This window comes from Equus caballus, chromosome 10, assembly GCF_041296265.1.
Source record: "Equus caballus isolate H_3958 breed thoroughbred chromosome 10, TB-T2T, whole genome shotgun sequence".
NCBI lineage: Eukaryota > Metazoa > Chordata > Mammalia > Perissodactyla > Equidae > Equus > Equus caballus.
Window position 1 is genome coordinate 85,091,976 of NC_091693.1, and position 14,834 is coordinate 85,106,809.

Below are 14,834 nucleotides of genomic sequence, written 5' to 3' on the forward strand. Positions count from 1 at the left end.
CTATACAAAATACCACAAGTAAATATTTGGGACATACAAGCAAATCCACGAGTAAACAATAGGAAGCCTATTTGGAAAACGGTCCTATTAAATTGGACCTTTGAGACCTTGGTTTCCTCATCCCTTATTCCCAAAATATTTATTGAGTGCCTGTCACATATCAGTACTGTTCGAGTACTGGGTATACAGCAGATAAAATTCCCTGCCCTTATGGAATTTAAATACCCCACAATGTTCTCTCCCACCAATAGGAAGAATAAATTAGTTTCTACTAAGTGAATTTTCGTTTTAAATCAATCATGTCATTTTAAAGTTGGCAGACTTTTTAGGGTGCATTTCTTCCTATTCCTTACTTTTGTATGACAATAAACGACTTACTGGACAACTCACACGGGTCTGACAAGCACACTAAGCTGATGCTAGTAGGGTTTAGAACGTAAAGCCCCAGGGTTAGGCGGATCCAGAAGGTCTAAGACCAAATCAAGGCTCTTCCTCTACAATCCATGTGTGACATTTGGCGAACTACCTGAGCTTCAATTCCTTCGTCAGTAAATTGGCACCAATGATGAGATGTCATAAAATTGGTATAAGGATTAAATGAGATCATATAAAACAGGTCAGCATCTGACACATGTTAAAAACTCAACGTTGGCTATTTTTACTTCTATACCTTGATTATGGTTTTATGATTCCCAAAATTGCTATTTTCCTGCATACTATATTTCAAAATTAGTATGGTAAAATCCCTGGGTTTAATCAGACAATTAATTTTTTCTTTAAGTAGTAATCAGAAAAGAAAGTCGTATGCTTTCCCTGAGACTGAACTCTAGTGGTGCATGAGGTGTGTCTCGTGGATTAACCATTAATCTTAGTGTGTGAAACCTAAATTCAGGGTTGTAGAGCTGGAAGGGATGTGAGAGACCATTTTGCCACTCCCAGCCCTTTTGCACACGGGGGGTTTCACGGGCCTGGAGGAGGTAAGTGCTGTGCCCTGAGTTTGCACAGCTAGAATGATGGCACTGCTTATGTGATTTCTATTAATTGATTATGATTAGAAAAGATAATTGTGATTCAGGAATCATGGTTCTGATGAGGAAAGATTAATGTTACCAGCAGGTTTTATCAAATGGGTATAAACTGGTGACATGAATAATCTCACTTAATTAGAGACATAGACTTAGAGGGCTCATGGTTATTTAACATAGGAAGAACTTGCCAGACTTCTAGTTGACTATCATTCTTTGGTTCAGTAGGTGGAGCCAATCTTCCTCATTAGAATAAGATAAAGAGTCAACCTAATTATAAATGCAAAAAAAATGTGCTCTCCGTCATTGAGGGTTGCAGAGTGGCAGCTGGCTGGAGACCTCGGGTGCAGTGACAAGAAGTGTCAGAGCATGAGTTCCAAGTCAAAATCCATAGGGGTCATCGGAGCTCCTTTCTCAAAGGGCCAGGTGAGTCAAAAGCCTGGCTTTGAATAACTGGAATTTAATAGAAAGTTTCAGAATTTAAAATTAGTAAGTTGTTAATATCTGGTTAGTTAAGTTTTCTGATGCAACCTGGCCCTTAAATATACATTTTCAAATCTTCTCACCATTTTGCAACATTGTATCATTATGGTCACCAGCCCACTTATTCTTGGGGCACCTAATCTAGCCACAACCAATTTTATTTGAATCTACTAAATTTTTCCTCATAATTTTTAGGAGAAAACATTTTTATTTGAATGGAAATGGATTATTGCTGCATTGTAGGAACTCATTGAGATTCTGTGCTCTAGTTTCTTTTGCTGTTACTGTGTATATGTAGAGGAAGAATTCTAAGAAAATGTTTTGCTTCTTATATAAAAATTCATAGATTGGTGGCAACTTTCAGACTTCTTTGAATTTGAATAACCTATATATTACTGCTTTATGCAACTCTGTGAGTGATTCATATTATCTGAGGGGTTGAATGATTCTATAAAAGTGCTAATTCACGGACTAGGTAGACTCCTTCCTGTACCTCTCTTGAAGGGGAAAAACGAAAAATGAAAGAAAATCTGGCTGCAAGTTGGCAACGTGGAAAGGACTAATGGATTTATGAAACTCAGATTGCCAAAACAAGACAGAAACATTTAAATATACACTCTTCTGCCCGGACACACTCATTCTGGTAAACATAATGAGATTATAGACACCTTAGACATCAGTATGTGTCTGTGCTTAAAGAGTTAAAAAAAAGAGAGCAAAAACAAAAACAGACAAGCCCAAGTTGAAATTGACATTCCTGAGGCAGATTTTTTGTCATCGTCGTTGTTTTAAATGGAGGCTTCTCCAGGTTTCTCAGAATTCTCTTTGCCCATCTGGGCAGCAGTTTACTCCTCTTCATTTTGAACTCTTGTTGTGCACTCTGGCTCTTTATTGCAAAACAAATTGAGAAAGGTCAGACGTAAATGCTGCCCACGTCCCCTGGAAATCCTTCAAAGGGCTTTCTCAGAGCACAAGGACATTTTGCTGACGTGGACACGTTTCTCTTAATGCCAGGGTTAATCGCAAAATCCGCAGCGGAATGCTCACCTGTTCTTGGGACAGCTTCTAACAAAGATGGAATTGAAATAGCTGACCAAAGAGAAGGAAAGGAGGGAGGGAAACAGAAACGAAGGCAGAAAGGAAGGAAAGGAGGAAGGAAGGAAGGAGGGAGGGAGGGAGGCAGGGAGGCAGGGAGGGTAGGAAGGAAGGAAGGAAGGAAGGAAGGAGTAGGGAGAGCAGTCTAAATATGCTGTGGCCCCTGGAGCTCGGCAGAAGTCCTGCTGATAACAGCAGCCCCTTCTAAGGGATAGTATTTTGAATTATAGTCTGATGCATTTTCTGTTCTCAGTAATTCTTTTTTTTACCTCTGTACAGCTCTTCCCCCATTTAAACATGGCCCTATGAGAATGAAGCTTATTGTCTCATCATAGTAAAGACTCAGAGAGATTTTTCTACACTAAGCCATAGCATAGAAGGAAAAAAATGGCAGAAGCTTCTGTCCTCAGCTAAAGGAGGTAAAAGTTTGACAAACAGGCAAGGGAGAGGATTAGAAGGCAGATGACTAGAAGGATGAGTCTGAGAAAGGACTCCATCTCCTGCCTCATCCCCTGGCAAGGCAGTTCGAGGCTGGGGAGAGGTGGTGGCAAAAAATGAAGTAGGTATATTTATTTTATAGTTGAGTTAACTAGGGCTCAGAGAGGTTTGGTAACTTGCTCAAGGTCACCCAGCCTTGACTGTGTGACTCCAGACAGGACTGTTTGACCCCAAAGCCTGTGCCCCTGACCCACATTGACGCAGCTCCGCAGTGGATCTTACACTTGTGGCCAGTTAGGGATTGAGACCCAGCTTCAAAGTCAGCAGAGCTAACAAAACGATTTCCAAAATGGGCAGATAAACCAAGCAATGAGGAAAGAGCAATCTTGAGAAGCAGTTAGAATCGAACAAAAAAGCTTGCTAGCAAGTGTCACTCCAGGAAACTGAACGACTCTGTTAGAGTAAATATAATGTCAACTAAGGGCTCTACTGCATTTGTTCTAACTTTTGAAAGGGAGAGAATAAAAGGCCAGGGAGTGTGATCAAATTGACAATTTTTGAGCAGCTACTAAGTGTCAGCCCTACAATACAAAATACGGTGTGGCAAGAGTAAAGAACGTTGGACTGAAAGCTAATAACGGAGAAAAGATAAAAACAAACACAAAACCAAAGGAAAACTTGTGCCAAGCAGCACTCTATTGGGGTTTAAAGAAGCAGAAATTGTATCTCCTTGATGAGAGAGCAGGGGTCATGCAGGAATAGAACGGAGCGAAGGAGTGAAGTGTGTCAGGCGGAGCATGTGGGGTCCCTCGTGGCCAGGGACAAGAATCTGACCTCAAAGACTTGTCTGGAAGCTAGGGCAAGTCATCTGGTAATTTCAACTGGGAAGAAATATTTGCTTAGTTCCAATCCCAGGGACAGACGCACCTGTCTTTGGGCACGTCTTCTTCTCTGACGATGAGAGAGAACTGTATCTAAAAGACTTGTTGGAAGTTAGCATCAGAGAGACACACAAAAGAACAATTTCTTTGGGTCGCTAATCTGCCAGGAGGCTGGAGAAGACTTTACTGCCAGTAGCAAGCATGTGAGCTTCCTGATGTAGGAACACCAAGGGTAGGATTCTGTCAACTGTCCTTCAGCAGGTCACACCTTGAAAAACCAGGCTGGTCTTTGTGGTTTCAGCTCCCACGGGATGATTTTCCCTGCTGCCTGCTTCCTCCCCAAGTGCCCTAACTGACTACCTTGGGGATCTGCACGTAGGTCTCGCTTATGCCACGCTCTTGTTTTTCTTATGCCTTTGCTGAAACTGCTCCCTCGGTTTGCAAAGTTTGTCACTCATCCTACTCATGTTGCAAGACTCAGCTGAAATGTTATCTGTTCCGTGAAGCCTGCCCTGATGCGCTCTGACCCCAGCAGAGCTAGGAGCCTCCCATTTTTGTTGTTTACATCTTGCATCTGCGATGAAGCAACTCTCCAGTACTCTAAATCCCTGATCAGCTTACGAGTTACTCAAAGAAAGAAGTGTCTCCTTTTAGTTATTATATCTCCACCGATCAGAGTGCTTTTGTACAATATGTGTGTTCACTATGCTGATAATGTGGCGCCATGGGAAGAGGAGACGCAGGTTTTGCAATCCAAAGTACTCGGATATGAGCTAAGTTTCTGCCACTTGTTAGCTGTGTGCCTGTAGGAAAATTATATAACCTTTCTGATTCTAGATCCTCATATTTGACATAGGAATCATTCAGTCTACCTGGCTAGGATAATTAAATCAGATGATGTAAATTCTTGGCTCTGTAGGAACTCAAAAAATGATAGTTACTATTCAACTGATTAAATAATAAAAAGGGTTCCTATTGTGGGTATCTGACAGTCATGTCTGATTTACCCTATTTTTTAAATTTTTCAGCCACGAGGAGGAGTGGAAGAAGGCCCTACAGTATTGAGAAAGGCTGGTCTGCTTGAGAAACTTAAGGAACTAGGTAATTTTTAAGTTGAAAGATATCATTCCGATTTCCATCTCACCCTGAAGGAAGGAGCTGGCTCCTGCTAAAATGGAGTCTGTCTGGAATGACACTGATACCATGAAATTGCAGCACTGGGTATAACTTGAGCGGTACATCCTATAACAAAAGCACCGTATGGGGAGAATGCTCAATAAATATTGTTGGATTAATACCCTCACTCAGTTGTTTTGTCTTTCCAGCCAGACTACTGTATAAGAGAATCTCTGTGTGCAAGAACTGGGCTTGGTGTGGGTGGTTGGGGCGTCGGGGGAACTAAAAATGGAAGGCAAGGGGAGCGGGAGTACCCTGCTAGCAAGAGGACCCCTACTGTAAAAGGAAATTAAATAAAACAGTAATACTAATACTTAGTGTTTGCATAGTGTATATGTGTCTGCATGCATATATATACATATATATATAATGAGCATGCAAATGAAAAATGATATATATTTTAAAAGAATAGGAAGTAAATGTCATCTTTATATATAAAACCCAATTGAAGTGTTGGCAAGGATATGGAGCAGCTGGAACCCTCATATATTTTGGGTGGGAATGCATAATGATACAGCCACTTTGGAAAGTAGTTTGGCAGTTTCTTAAATAAACATACATTTACCTTTTGACCCAGCAAATCTACTCCTAGGTATTTACCCAAGAGAAATGAAAACATATGTCCACACAGAGACACGTACTTGAATGTCTTTAGCAGCATTATTTATAATAGCCAAAAAGTGGACACAATAAAATACCATCAAAAGGTGAATGAATCAGTAAGAAGTGGTAAGTCCATACATGGGAGGTGTCAACAGTAAACAGGAGCAGACTACTGACACAAGCAAAACATGGGTGAATTTCGGAGACAATGCCCTGAGTGAAAGGCCAGGTACAGAGACTATACTGTATGACTGCACTACAGGAAATTCTTGAAAAGACGAAAGCGTGGCAGCAGAAAGCAGAGCAGCAGTTGTCTGGGAGTGGGGCAGGGAATGCCTGCCAAGGGGCAGGAGGGAATTTTGGGGGATAATGGAAGTGTTCTAAATCTTGATTATGGTGGCAGTTTCAAGACTGTAGATATTTCTAAAACTCATTGAGCTAAACTCCATTCCCAGGATTTCTGTATGCTTAAAATGAATGAATTTTAGTGAATAAGAATTATACCTCAGGGCCAGCCCCATGGCTGAGTGGGTAAGTTCACGCTGGTTTGGATCCTGGGCACGGACATGGCACCGCTCATCAGGCCATGCTGAGGCGGCGTCCCACATAGCACAGCCAGAAGGATCTACAACTAGAATATACAACTAGGTACCAGGGGACTTTGGGGAGAGGAATTAAAAAAAAAAAGAAAGAAAGAAGATTGGCAACAGATGTTAGCTCAGGTGCCAAAAAAATTTATACCCTGTAACGCTAACAAAAAATAAAGACCCCAGTAGAGGACAGAAGACTTGGGTAAATGGACTGGATTAGTCCCTCAGTTAACAGGCAAATCTGGTCACGTTTTATATCAAGATAAACCTCTTGAAGGTGTTACTGAATCATGGATACACACAGATGTGTAATAAATACAATGTGAATGACTGGTTTGTTAGGAGCACTGAACTGATCCCATGTCACAATTTTACATGAAGCGCTGTATCCTGAAGCCTAACGCAGGGCTTTTAGGAAGCACACCCAGGTCCTTAGGAACTTTGGGTTACCTGCAATTTCTCCTTATTAAAAAGGTGTAATAATAAAGCCTTTATTTCCTGAGTTCGCCGAAGTGTTAGGCTTGTTGCTAGTCACATACGCTTATTTAATTCTGACAATACCACCACGAGGCAGGGACGACAGACAGAAGACGGAGCAGAACTGCTTCAGCGGGTGACACATTGGGTTGAAACCAAGGACTGTTAATGTAGAGTCAGAGAATTTAGAAAACGCTGGTGTATTTTCTTCTGGAAGAATATATATGTATTCTTTTTAAAAACTATTTCTTTACTACAAATGCAAGACAGGCTTATTTTAGAAAAGTAAAAAGCACATAAGCAGAGAGAGACAGACAGAGAAAAAGATAGTGAGCCACCCATTCAGGGCAAACCAGAAAGACACGACTGCCATACTTTAGGGTCTAGCCTAACTGGATGGATTCAAGACGCGTTTCCTGACAACCCAGGACACAGCAGGCACCGGTGCGTGGCACAGGTGAGTGATGACGTCAGGCAAAAGCGGACATGGTTTCTGCCTTCGTGACTTTCAGGGTCCTTCCAGAACTTTTCTTTCTTTAGACCTTAGAAAATACATTTATTTTGTAAACTTGGAATCATCCTACACAGACTGTTTTGTAATCTCTTTTTTTACTTAACCAACCTGTAACGTTTAATTTTAATTATAGAGTGTGATGTGAAAGACTACGGGGACCTGCCTTTCGCCGATGTCCCTAACGACAGTCCCTTTGGAATTGTGAAGAATCCAAGGTCGGTGGGAAGAGCGAGTGAGCAGCTGGCCGGTGTGGTGGCGGAAGTCAAGAAGAGTGGCCGGACCAGCCTGGTGCTGGGTGGAGACCACAGGTTTCAGTTAATGCTTGTCTCTATGGGAGTCTGGCGCAGATGGCATAAAGGAAGTGTAACCAAAACCACAAGAAGAGCGAAGATATGGAAGGGAGAGCATTGATCTGGTATTTTATACCAGATTTTCTGCCTTTTTTCTTTTATTTTTATTGGTTACTACTTTATTTTGGAAACACAGGCTTAGCTCTATTTGAAGGCTTGCGCTATCCTTATCTATCACGGCAGAAAATACATATACAATACATATGAAATGATTTTGGCAAAATATTCAGCAGAGGCTTACATTTCTAAATAAATAAGGACTGAGGAAATTCATAGTCAGCTTACTATACTTCACCACTGATAATAGGAACAACTCTTTTAGGCCAACATTTAAAAGTACGTGTTTTCCACTATAAAAGTAATAATTACAAAATTTTTGAAACACACACAAATGTTAAAAAAAAAAAAAACAGCAGTAATTGTAGCTACCTAATAACCATTTCAACTGGAATTGAAAATCTGGCATATTTCCTTCACGTTGTATGTTTTCCCTTGTATATGATTTTGTTTTACAATTGCGTGTACGTGTTTATCTACAGTACAAATTTCCTTCCGTTACTTCACATATATAAGCATAATATTTTACTGTTGCATAATTTTTCATCAGGGTATTATATCACTATATGTATCCATACTGTCAGATACTCACGGTATTTTCAAATTTTCACCATTACAAATAATGTGGAAAAGATCATCTTTGCGCACAAGCCTTTCTAACGTTTACTCTTAAGGTCAAAGGATATGTTCTCAGAAGTACGATCTGATCAAAAAGTACAAACGTTTCAAAGGCTCTTGATGCTGGAGTCAATTCCTTCAGCTCCCTCAGCTTTCTCCTTTAAAGCTGAACTCCGTTCCCAGGCTTTCTGTGACAAAACTGCAATTGAGAAACTAAGGCTCATTTCCTTTTTTGAAGTGGAAACATTTGTAAGTGGAAATTTTAAGAGAGGAAAATGGCCCAAAGACAAGAAACCTGAAGGGAAAACAAACATCAAGCTGGATAATCAACACCCTAACATCAAGGCAGGATTGCTTCGTCTTTGAGAGTCTACAAACTTGGGGTTCTCTGAATGAAACTTGAACATCCACGAGTGGGAGAATAGGCATTGTACGGCAAATCCTCATCTCTCAACTTTTGTGTAAAATATTACCTAGCTTTTCCATTCTGGCAAATTTTCTGGAGCCTGCAGCATTTGAGATGAACCTTGAGGGTTGTGGTCCTGGCTAAGGATGGGTCTTTAAATGTGGGGCAGGTTAAGCAGAAAGCAGGGCGCTGAATAGAGCGAGTGAGCACCGGGATATGCTGGCTGAAGTGGGTGTAAAGACTTCTGAGTGATGCTCCCTAACTGTAAAAGAATTGGAATTTAGGAAAAACGGAAGGACTCTCATAATTCATTTGGTAGAATTAAGAATTTACCAAGAGTGAAGAGAGTGCAGAAAATGAGCCTGAATTAACCCTGAGAACTGAGTATGTCTCGTGCTAAGGAATTTCTTGTGTGTCTAGTGTTTTTACACATATTTGAATTTTGGTTAAACTGTAATTTGCAATTTTATTAGAAGGTGGTTTCGAAAAAAAATCGCAAATATTTTAGTAATGCCATCGATGTAAATAACTTGTTAGTAACTATTAAGTGTAAGCTGTATTTTCTCAATTGTTATAATTGTTTAATTGGCATCTCCAACTTAAAACCCATCAGAAATATCAGCCACTCTGACTTAAAGGAAAACCGAGAGAGAGCACTGAGTTAATACTATGATGTATGTAATGATACTGCAAGCTTGATGTTCACACCAACATTTTTCCTCTAAAGCTTGGCCATTGGCAGCATCTCCGGCCACGCCAGGGTCCACCCGGATCTCTGTGTCATTTGGGTGGATGCTCACAGCGATATCAACACTCCACTGACAACCACAAGTGGGAACTTGCACGGACAGCCTGTGTCTTTCCTCCTGCAGGAACTAAAGGGACAGGTAAAAGGCTGGGTGGTTTTCTACTACCAAAGAATAATCTTTAGAAGTTTAGGTGGTGGAAGGGGAGTGAGAGCCCCTGTGCCATCTTATTCTTGGTGTAATCTCAAACCATTTTCTCAGCAACCAATAAGCAAAGGATTGGTGGGTAAAGGTGGTGAGGCTCTGTACCTCTACTTTACTTGATGGTTTGCATACTGACTCCATATACATCTTCCCTTTTGATTCTTAAACTACCCTTTTTAGTAGGTGGAACAGAGAATAATCCTTTATAAGCAAGTTAGCAGAGGTTCAGAGGTTAACCAACTTGCCCAAGACCACATGACAAGCGTATAGCAAGGCGAGGGCCAGACTGGTCTCCCGACATCACCTCTTTCTACTACACCTCACAGCATCTCAGTCCCACCAGTGTCCCCCCTTATGGGGTCTTTTCAGACACGGAGTTTTTAAATGCACATTACAGTGGTTTATTATTTAACATCTTTCCTGGGAGAAGCACATATCGAGATCAGAAGATGAACTACCCCCTTGTTCCCTAGAAACTTCTTTTCTGAAAGATGTAAGATGAAATTCCAGATTAAGATTTAACGTTGTCGCTCACAATTTTTATTGATATATGCAGTATATCAATACAATTTTTTTTGATACAACTGTAGTATATTGGTCTTTATGATGATACTTGGGGATTCAAACCTCCTCATGTTAAATCGTCAGACATAACGTTTTCTAAACTGATGACCAAGTGATAGGTTTATACACTTGCAAAACCTGTGACTAGCACATGGGAACGGCCAAGCTTGGCTACAGGACATGGAAAAGCAACCGAGGTCTGGTCAAAATTTCCCTCAGCTACTCAAAGCCATCCTCTGGATTAAGTCCTGACTGAGAAAGAGAAGGAAGCGACGAAAGTAATGGAAGCACAGTGATTTCTTTACAGGAGTCTGGGAAGGTGGGGCCCAGTGGAAATGGGGTACAGAGCAGGCAAAGGCTGACAAGAGATTCAGGTTATGTCTGGGCCACAGGGTGAGGCTGGGTAAGGCCGAAGCACTTGAGCGTGCCACAAGAGGAGGCTGGCCTTCCCTTCTTAACTTTTATGATATTTTAATGATTTCCTCAAAAACTTATGTTTCGAATATAAGATACACGCAATCCAAAAGTCCATAACTTTCAATGTAAGATTTGCTCCATAGAGGCGTATATAACCAAATGGCAACACTGCGATTTTAGATCCCCGATGTGCCAGGATTCTCCTGGATGACTCCCTGCCTATCTGCCAAAGACATCGTGTACATCGGCCTGAGAGACGTGGACCCTGGGGAACAGTAAGTTTATTCCGTGATGCAATTTACTTTCATTTCTGTCCTTTTGCATGCTAGCTGTGCTGGTCAAACCTATGACAAAAAAGTATTTTAAGCCTCAAGTCTGTATGTCTAGATCCATATCTACATATGTTTACATATAGTCATGTGTCACTTAGGGATTCACTCTGAGAAGTGCATTATTAGGTGATTGGATCATTGTGCAAACATCAGAGTGTACTGAAGGAGAACAAAATGTGCCACCGCAAAATGTGTCTCTTTAACATGAGGATTATTTTAGGCTGATTATTTTCAAGAAACAAAAGACTCAGAAAGTTGTTCTTGTTGCCTCCACCTTAACTGCCTACAAGACTGCAGATAAATAAACCTGTCTCAGGAAGCAGCTATCACCTTAGCACAACAGGAACTAGGTGGTGGACAGGGAGGAACCTAGAAAAGCCCATTTCTTGGGCACCCTCTGTGTTTTTCTGCTTCTGTGTGGCCAAACACTTGTTTTCCAAATGTTTGCTCCTTGTCACCTACCTGTGAATTGCCTTCCTTGTCCTTGAAGTCCCTGAGTTTCCCCCCCAACACCTTCTTTTGTCTTTAGCTGGGTGGGGATGGTATTTAAGGTGAGGGCTTCTGTTATTTTGGAGAGCTACCTGGTTTTCCTGTGTTTCTCTCATGTATACATTTTATTCAACTTTTGTTTGTTTTCCTCCTGTTATTCTGTCTCATATCAATTTAATTCTTTGACCAGCCCAAAGAACCTAGAAGGGTAGAGGAAGATTTCCTCCTCCCCTACAGTACTCACACAAACCTAGATGGTATAGCCTATTACACACCTAGGCTCTAGAGTACTAATCTTATGGGACCACCATTGTATATGCAGTCTGTCCTTGACCGAAATGTCATTATGTGACACATATACACACACACATATATATATATGCAGGTGATTTTTATCTTAATGGACTTGCTATTAAAAATACATTGATACATACTTACAGTGTATTATATGTATTGATATACACATCACAGAACTTAAATATTTTAAGTTAAACATGTATCTTACCAAATTGAACTTTGCTTTAAAAGGAAAGAAGAGAACATAGTCAGCCTCCTTATTAATTGTAGATTATCTTAATATCTCCTCTTTCGCAGCTACATTTTGAAAACTCTGGGTATGAAATACTTTTCAATGACTGAAGTGGATAAACTGGGGATTGGCAAGGTGATGGAAGAAGCACTCAGCTATCTAGTAGGAAGGTATGATGCTTGGGTTCGTATGTGTAACATACATATTCTTAAAAGGACTTGACAGCAGTGCTAATCAACGTAAGTTATATAAAGTCTGTAAGTAAAATCACCTAACTTCACAGGGTTGTGACTTTTTATAAAGCAAGGTAAGAACTATATTTATCTACCAAGTATTAAACCACTGACTTTAAACTGAATTCTTTTCCCACCTCTTAAAAGAAAGAAAAGGCCAATTCATTTGAGCTTTGACGTTGATGGACTGGACCCATCTTTCACGCCAGCTACTGGCACACCAGTCGTGGGAGGTCTGTCTTACAGAGAAGGTGTCTACATCACAGAAGAAATTTACAAAACAGGTAGGTAAAAATCTGAGTGAATGATCAATACATACTTTGTCAATACATATCAATACCTCCCTGATCTGAAAATCAAGCCCCAGCCTGACACTTCCAGGATACCTGTGGCATGATGCAGTAACTATAGTGGTTTCCGGCGGTCACGCCCTCATCACCCTCCTGGATAGTATTTCAAGTCCAGGTACTGAATTTGAAATGTCAACTATTTAATAAATTGCATTACTTCCATTTGTCGTTGCAGGGCTACTCTCAGGATTAGATATAATGGAAGTAAACCCATCTCTGGGGAAGACACCAGAAGAAGTCACTTCCACGGTGAACACAGCGGTGGCAGTAACCTTGGCTTGTTTTGGAGCTGCTCGGGAGGGTAATCATAAGACTATTGACTACCTTAGCCCGCTGAAGTAAAGGTGGGACATCACATAAACATCTCAGCTAATGACGTAATTAGCAAATCTAATAATTTACTTAAGTTTACAGTTATCCTCTTAAAGATTTGGTCTTTCAGAAAAATGTTTTGCCTTAGTAAATATCAGTACAATTAGGATAAACTGTACCAATTTCTTCTTGGTGTAAAATTCAAGATCTGGAAATTCTAACTTTTGTGAAATTAAAAGGTTTACATTTCCCATTTTGGCAAAAGACTTATCCTTAGAAAGAGAACCATACATTAATTTTCAAAAAAAAATGTACTGGCAATAAAAATAAACACACACCTTCTTTAGGCCCCCACACATAGAGTGGGACTCCTGATGTCAGGAGGTAAAACCACCCCTCCTGAAAAGGGATCATATTTCCATGTTGTGCCAAACATGTAATTTTTATAATAAACTCTTTATAATAAGATTCTGTTGTATCTACATGTTTCTAAATACATGCAAAATACACACACACTCATCCTGCCTAAAACTATCAGGATTTAAAAAGCCACAGTGAAATCATCACCCCCCAAACATTGGAAGACCTTGGTGAAACTGAATCTCTGGCTCCGGTTTCTCCATCTGTGATGTGGGTAATCTTAAGGCCTGAGCAATCTCTAAGCTCATTAATGTTACATGACCATGTTTTACTTTTTCTAAACCTCAAACATGATATTAGTTTATTTAAGCATGTTTGCTATTCAAGCAAACTTTTGGGAGGAAAAAGAAAGAAATCTAGTGGCTCTTGCTTCTAAGATCTGCTAGTTCAGATGGGGGTTTCAATTAAAATTATCTGTGGCTTCCCAACACTCCAGCCTCACCCACTGCAATTAGAGTCTGTCTCTTTAGCTGAAATCCTTAAACCTCCTAAAAACTCACGTTGGCTCTGGAATACAGGGAGGAGAGTGGAAAAACAAATGAGAGTAAACTCTACTCAAAACCAGGGAAGTAAACTCGTGCCCTTCTCCCCAGCTTACATAGAGCTCAAGTGGACTCTGTAAGGAAGGAGCCCTGGGAAAGGATTTCTATTGCTGTAGCTGTTGTTTTGTTGTAACAGCTGTATGTTAAAGAACCTCTACCATCTGATTTTTCATACACAGCCCAGAATTTTAAACCTAACTACTGACACTATAGACTTTGTAAGATCAATATTTTACTGAATCCTTTTGGATAAGAGCAATTGAGATGATCTTGCTCTGGAGCAGATTCCCCAATGCAGTAGCCACATGTGGTTATCTAAATTAATTAAAGCTTAATAAAATTTAAAAAAATTCAGTTCCACATTTCAAGTGCTCAGTAGGCACACGTAGCTCCCCACTACTGTATCGGACAGCACAGACACAGACTATTTCCACCACCTATTAGATGGAGCCACTCTAAAGTTACTACCACTTTTCAAAAACAACAACTTTTAGAATGTAATGCATATAAAGGCATTTTGTTCCCCTTAGGTGCATTCTAAACCCAAATAAAGCTTTCGTCTTCTATTAATGTCTCTGCTTAATAACTCTTTTAAAAGCCTATTTGGAGAAAATCACATTCCCATTTTTTAAGCTAGAAGAGAAAAAAAGAATTTTTAATAAATTAATTGGAATGTATATGTCCTTGAGAATAGTGATATTGATTTTCACTTCCTATATTCTATTTGTATAATACCAGAGTCACAATTATTCCCATTGTAGGATCTCAAAGCAATATATTCCTCAAGGCAGCAAGAATATATTGAGACTATGTTAACAATAATACTTGAAATCAATTCTAGCATAAAGTTTCTGGAGAATTTTAAGAATTTATCATTAACCTAAAAATTACTTACACCATTATGTAAATTTTAAGCTGGACTTGCATGGCAAATAAAGATTTAATGATGATAATAATATGAACCTTGAAGAGGAGAAAGGTCT

At 40.0% G+C, this 14,834-nt stretch overlaps 1 protein-coding gene across 6 annotated transcripts; it reads left to right on the forward strand.

Moving 5' to 3' along the window:
* Positions 1–871: 871 nt before the first annotated feature.
* ARG1 (arginase 1) lies at positions 872–13,357 on the forward strand. Of its 6 annotated transcripts, none has more exons than XM_001503285.4 (9): positions 872–977; positions 1,251–1,451; positions 4,951–5,023; positions 7,416–7,590; positions 9,441–9,600; positions 10,825–10,919; positions 12,060–12,164; positions 12,375–12,511; positions 12,753–13,357. In XM_001503285.4, the coding sequence occupies exons 2-9, from the start codon at positions 1,317–1,319 to the stop codon at positions 12,917–12,919; spliced, it is 1,047 nt and encodes a 348-aa protein (XP_001503335.2). In that variant the 5' UTR covers positions 872–977; positions 1,251–1,316; the 3' UTR covers positions 12,920–13,357. The 6 variants fall into 6 exon arrangements, with proteins under 6 accessions (XP_001503335.2, XP_070079971.1, XP_070079970.1 ...); XM_070223870.1 differs by having other exon boundaries at positions 882–977; positions 7,416–7,497; XM_070223869.1 differs by having other exon boundaries at positions 884–977; positions 1,254–1,451.
* Positions 13,358–14,834: the final 1,477 nt, after the last annotated feature.

Excerpts from the sequence above, each read along its gene's own strand:
- ARG1 (XM_001503285.4), top strand. The coding sequence starts at position 1,317 with ATGTGCTCTCCGTCATTGAGGGTTGCAGAGTGGCAGCTGGCTGGAGAC. Across the intron at positions 5,024-7,415 it reads TGAGAAACTTAAGGAACTAG|AGTGTGATGTGAAAGACTAC; the intron begins GTAATTTTTAAG and ends TTTTAATTATAG. Across the intron at positions 12,512-12,752 it reads AGAAGAAATTTACAAAACAG|GGCTACTCTCAGGATTAGAT; the intron begins GTAGGTAAAAAT and ends TTGTCGTTGCAG.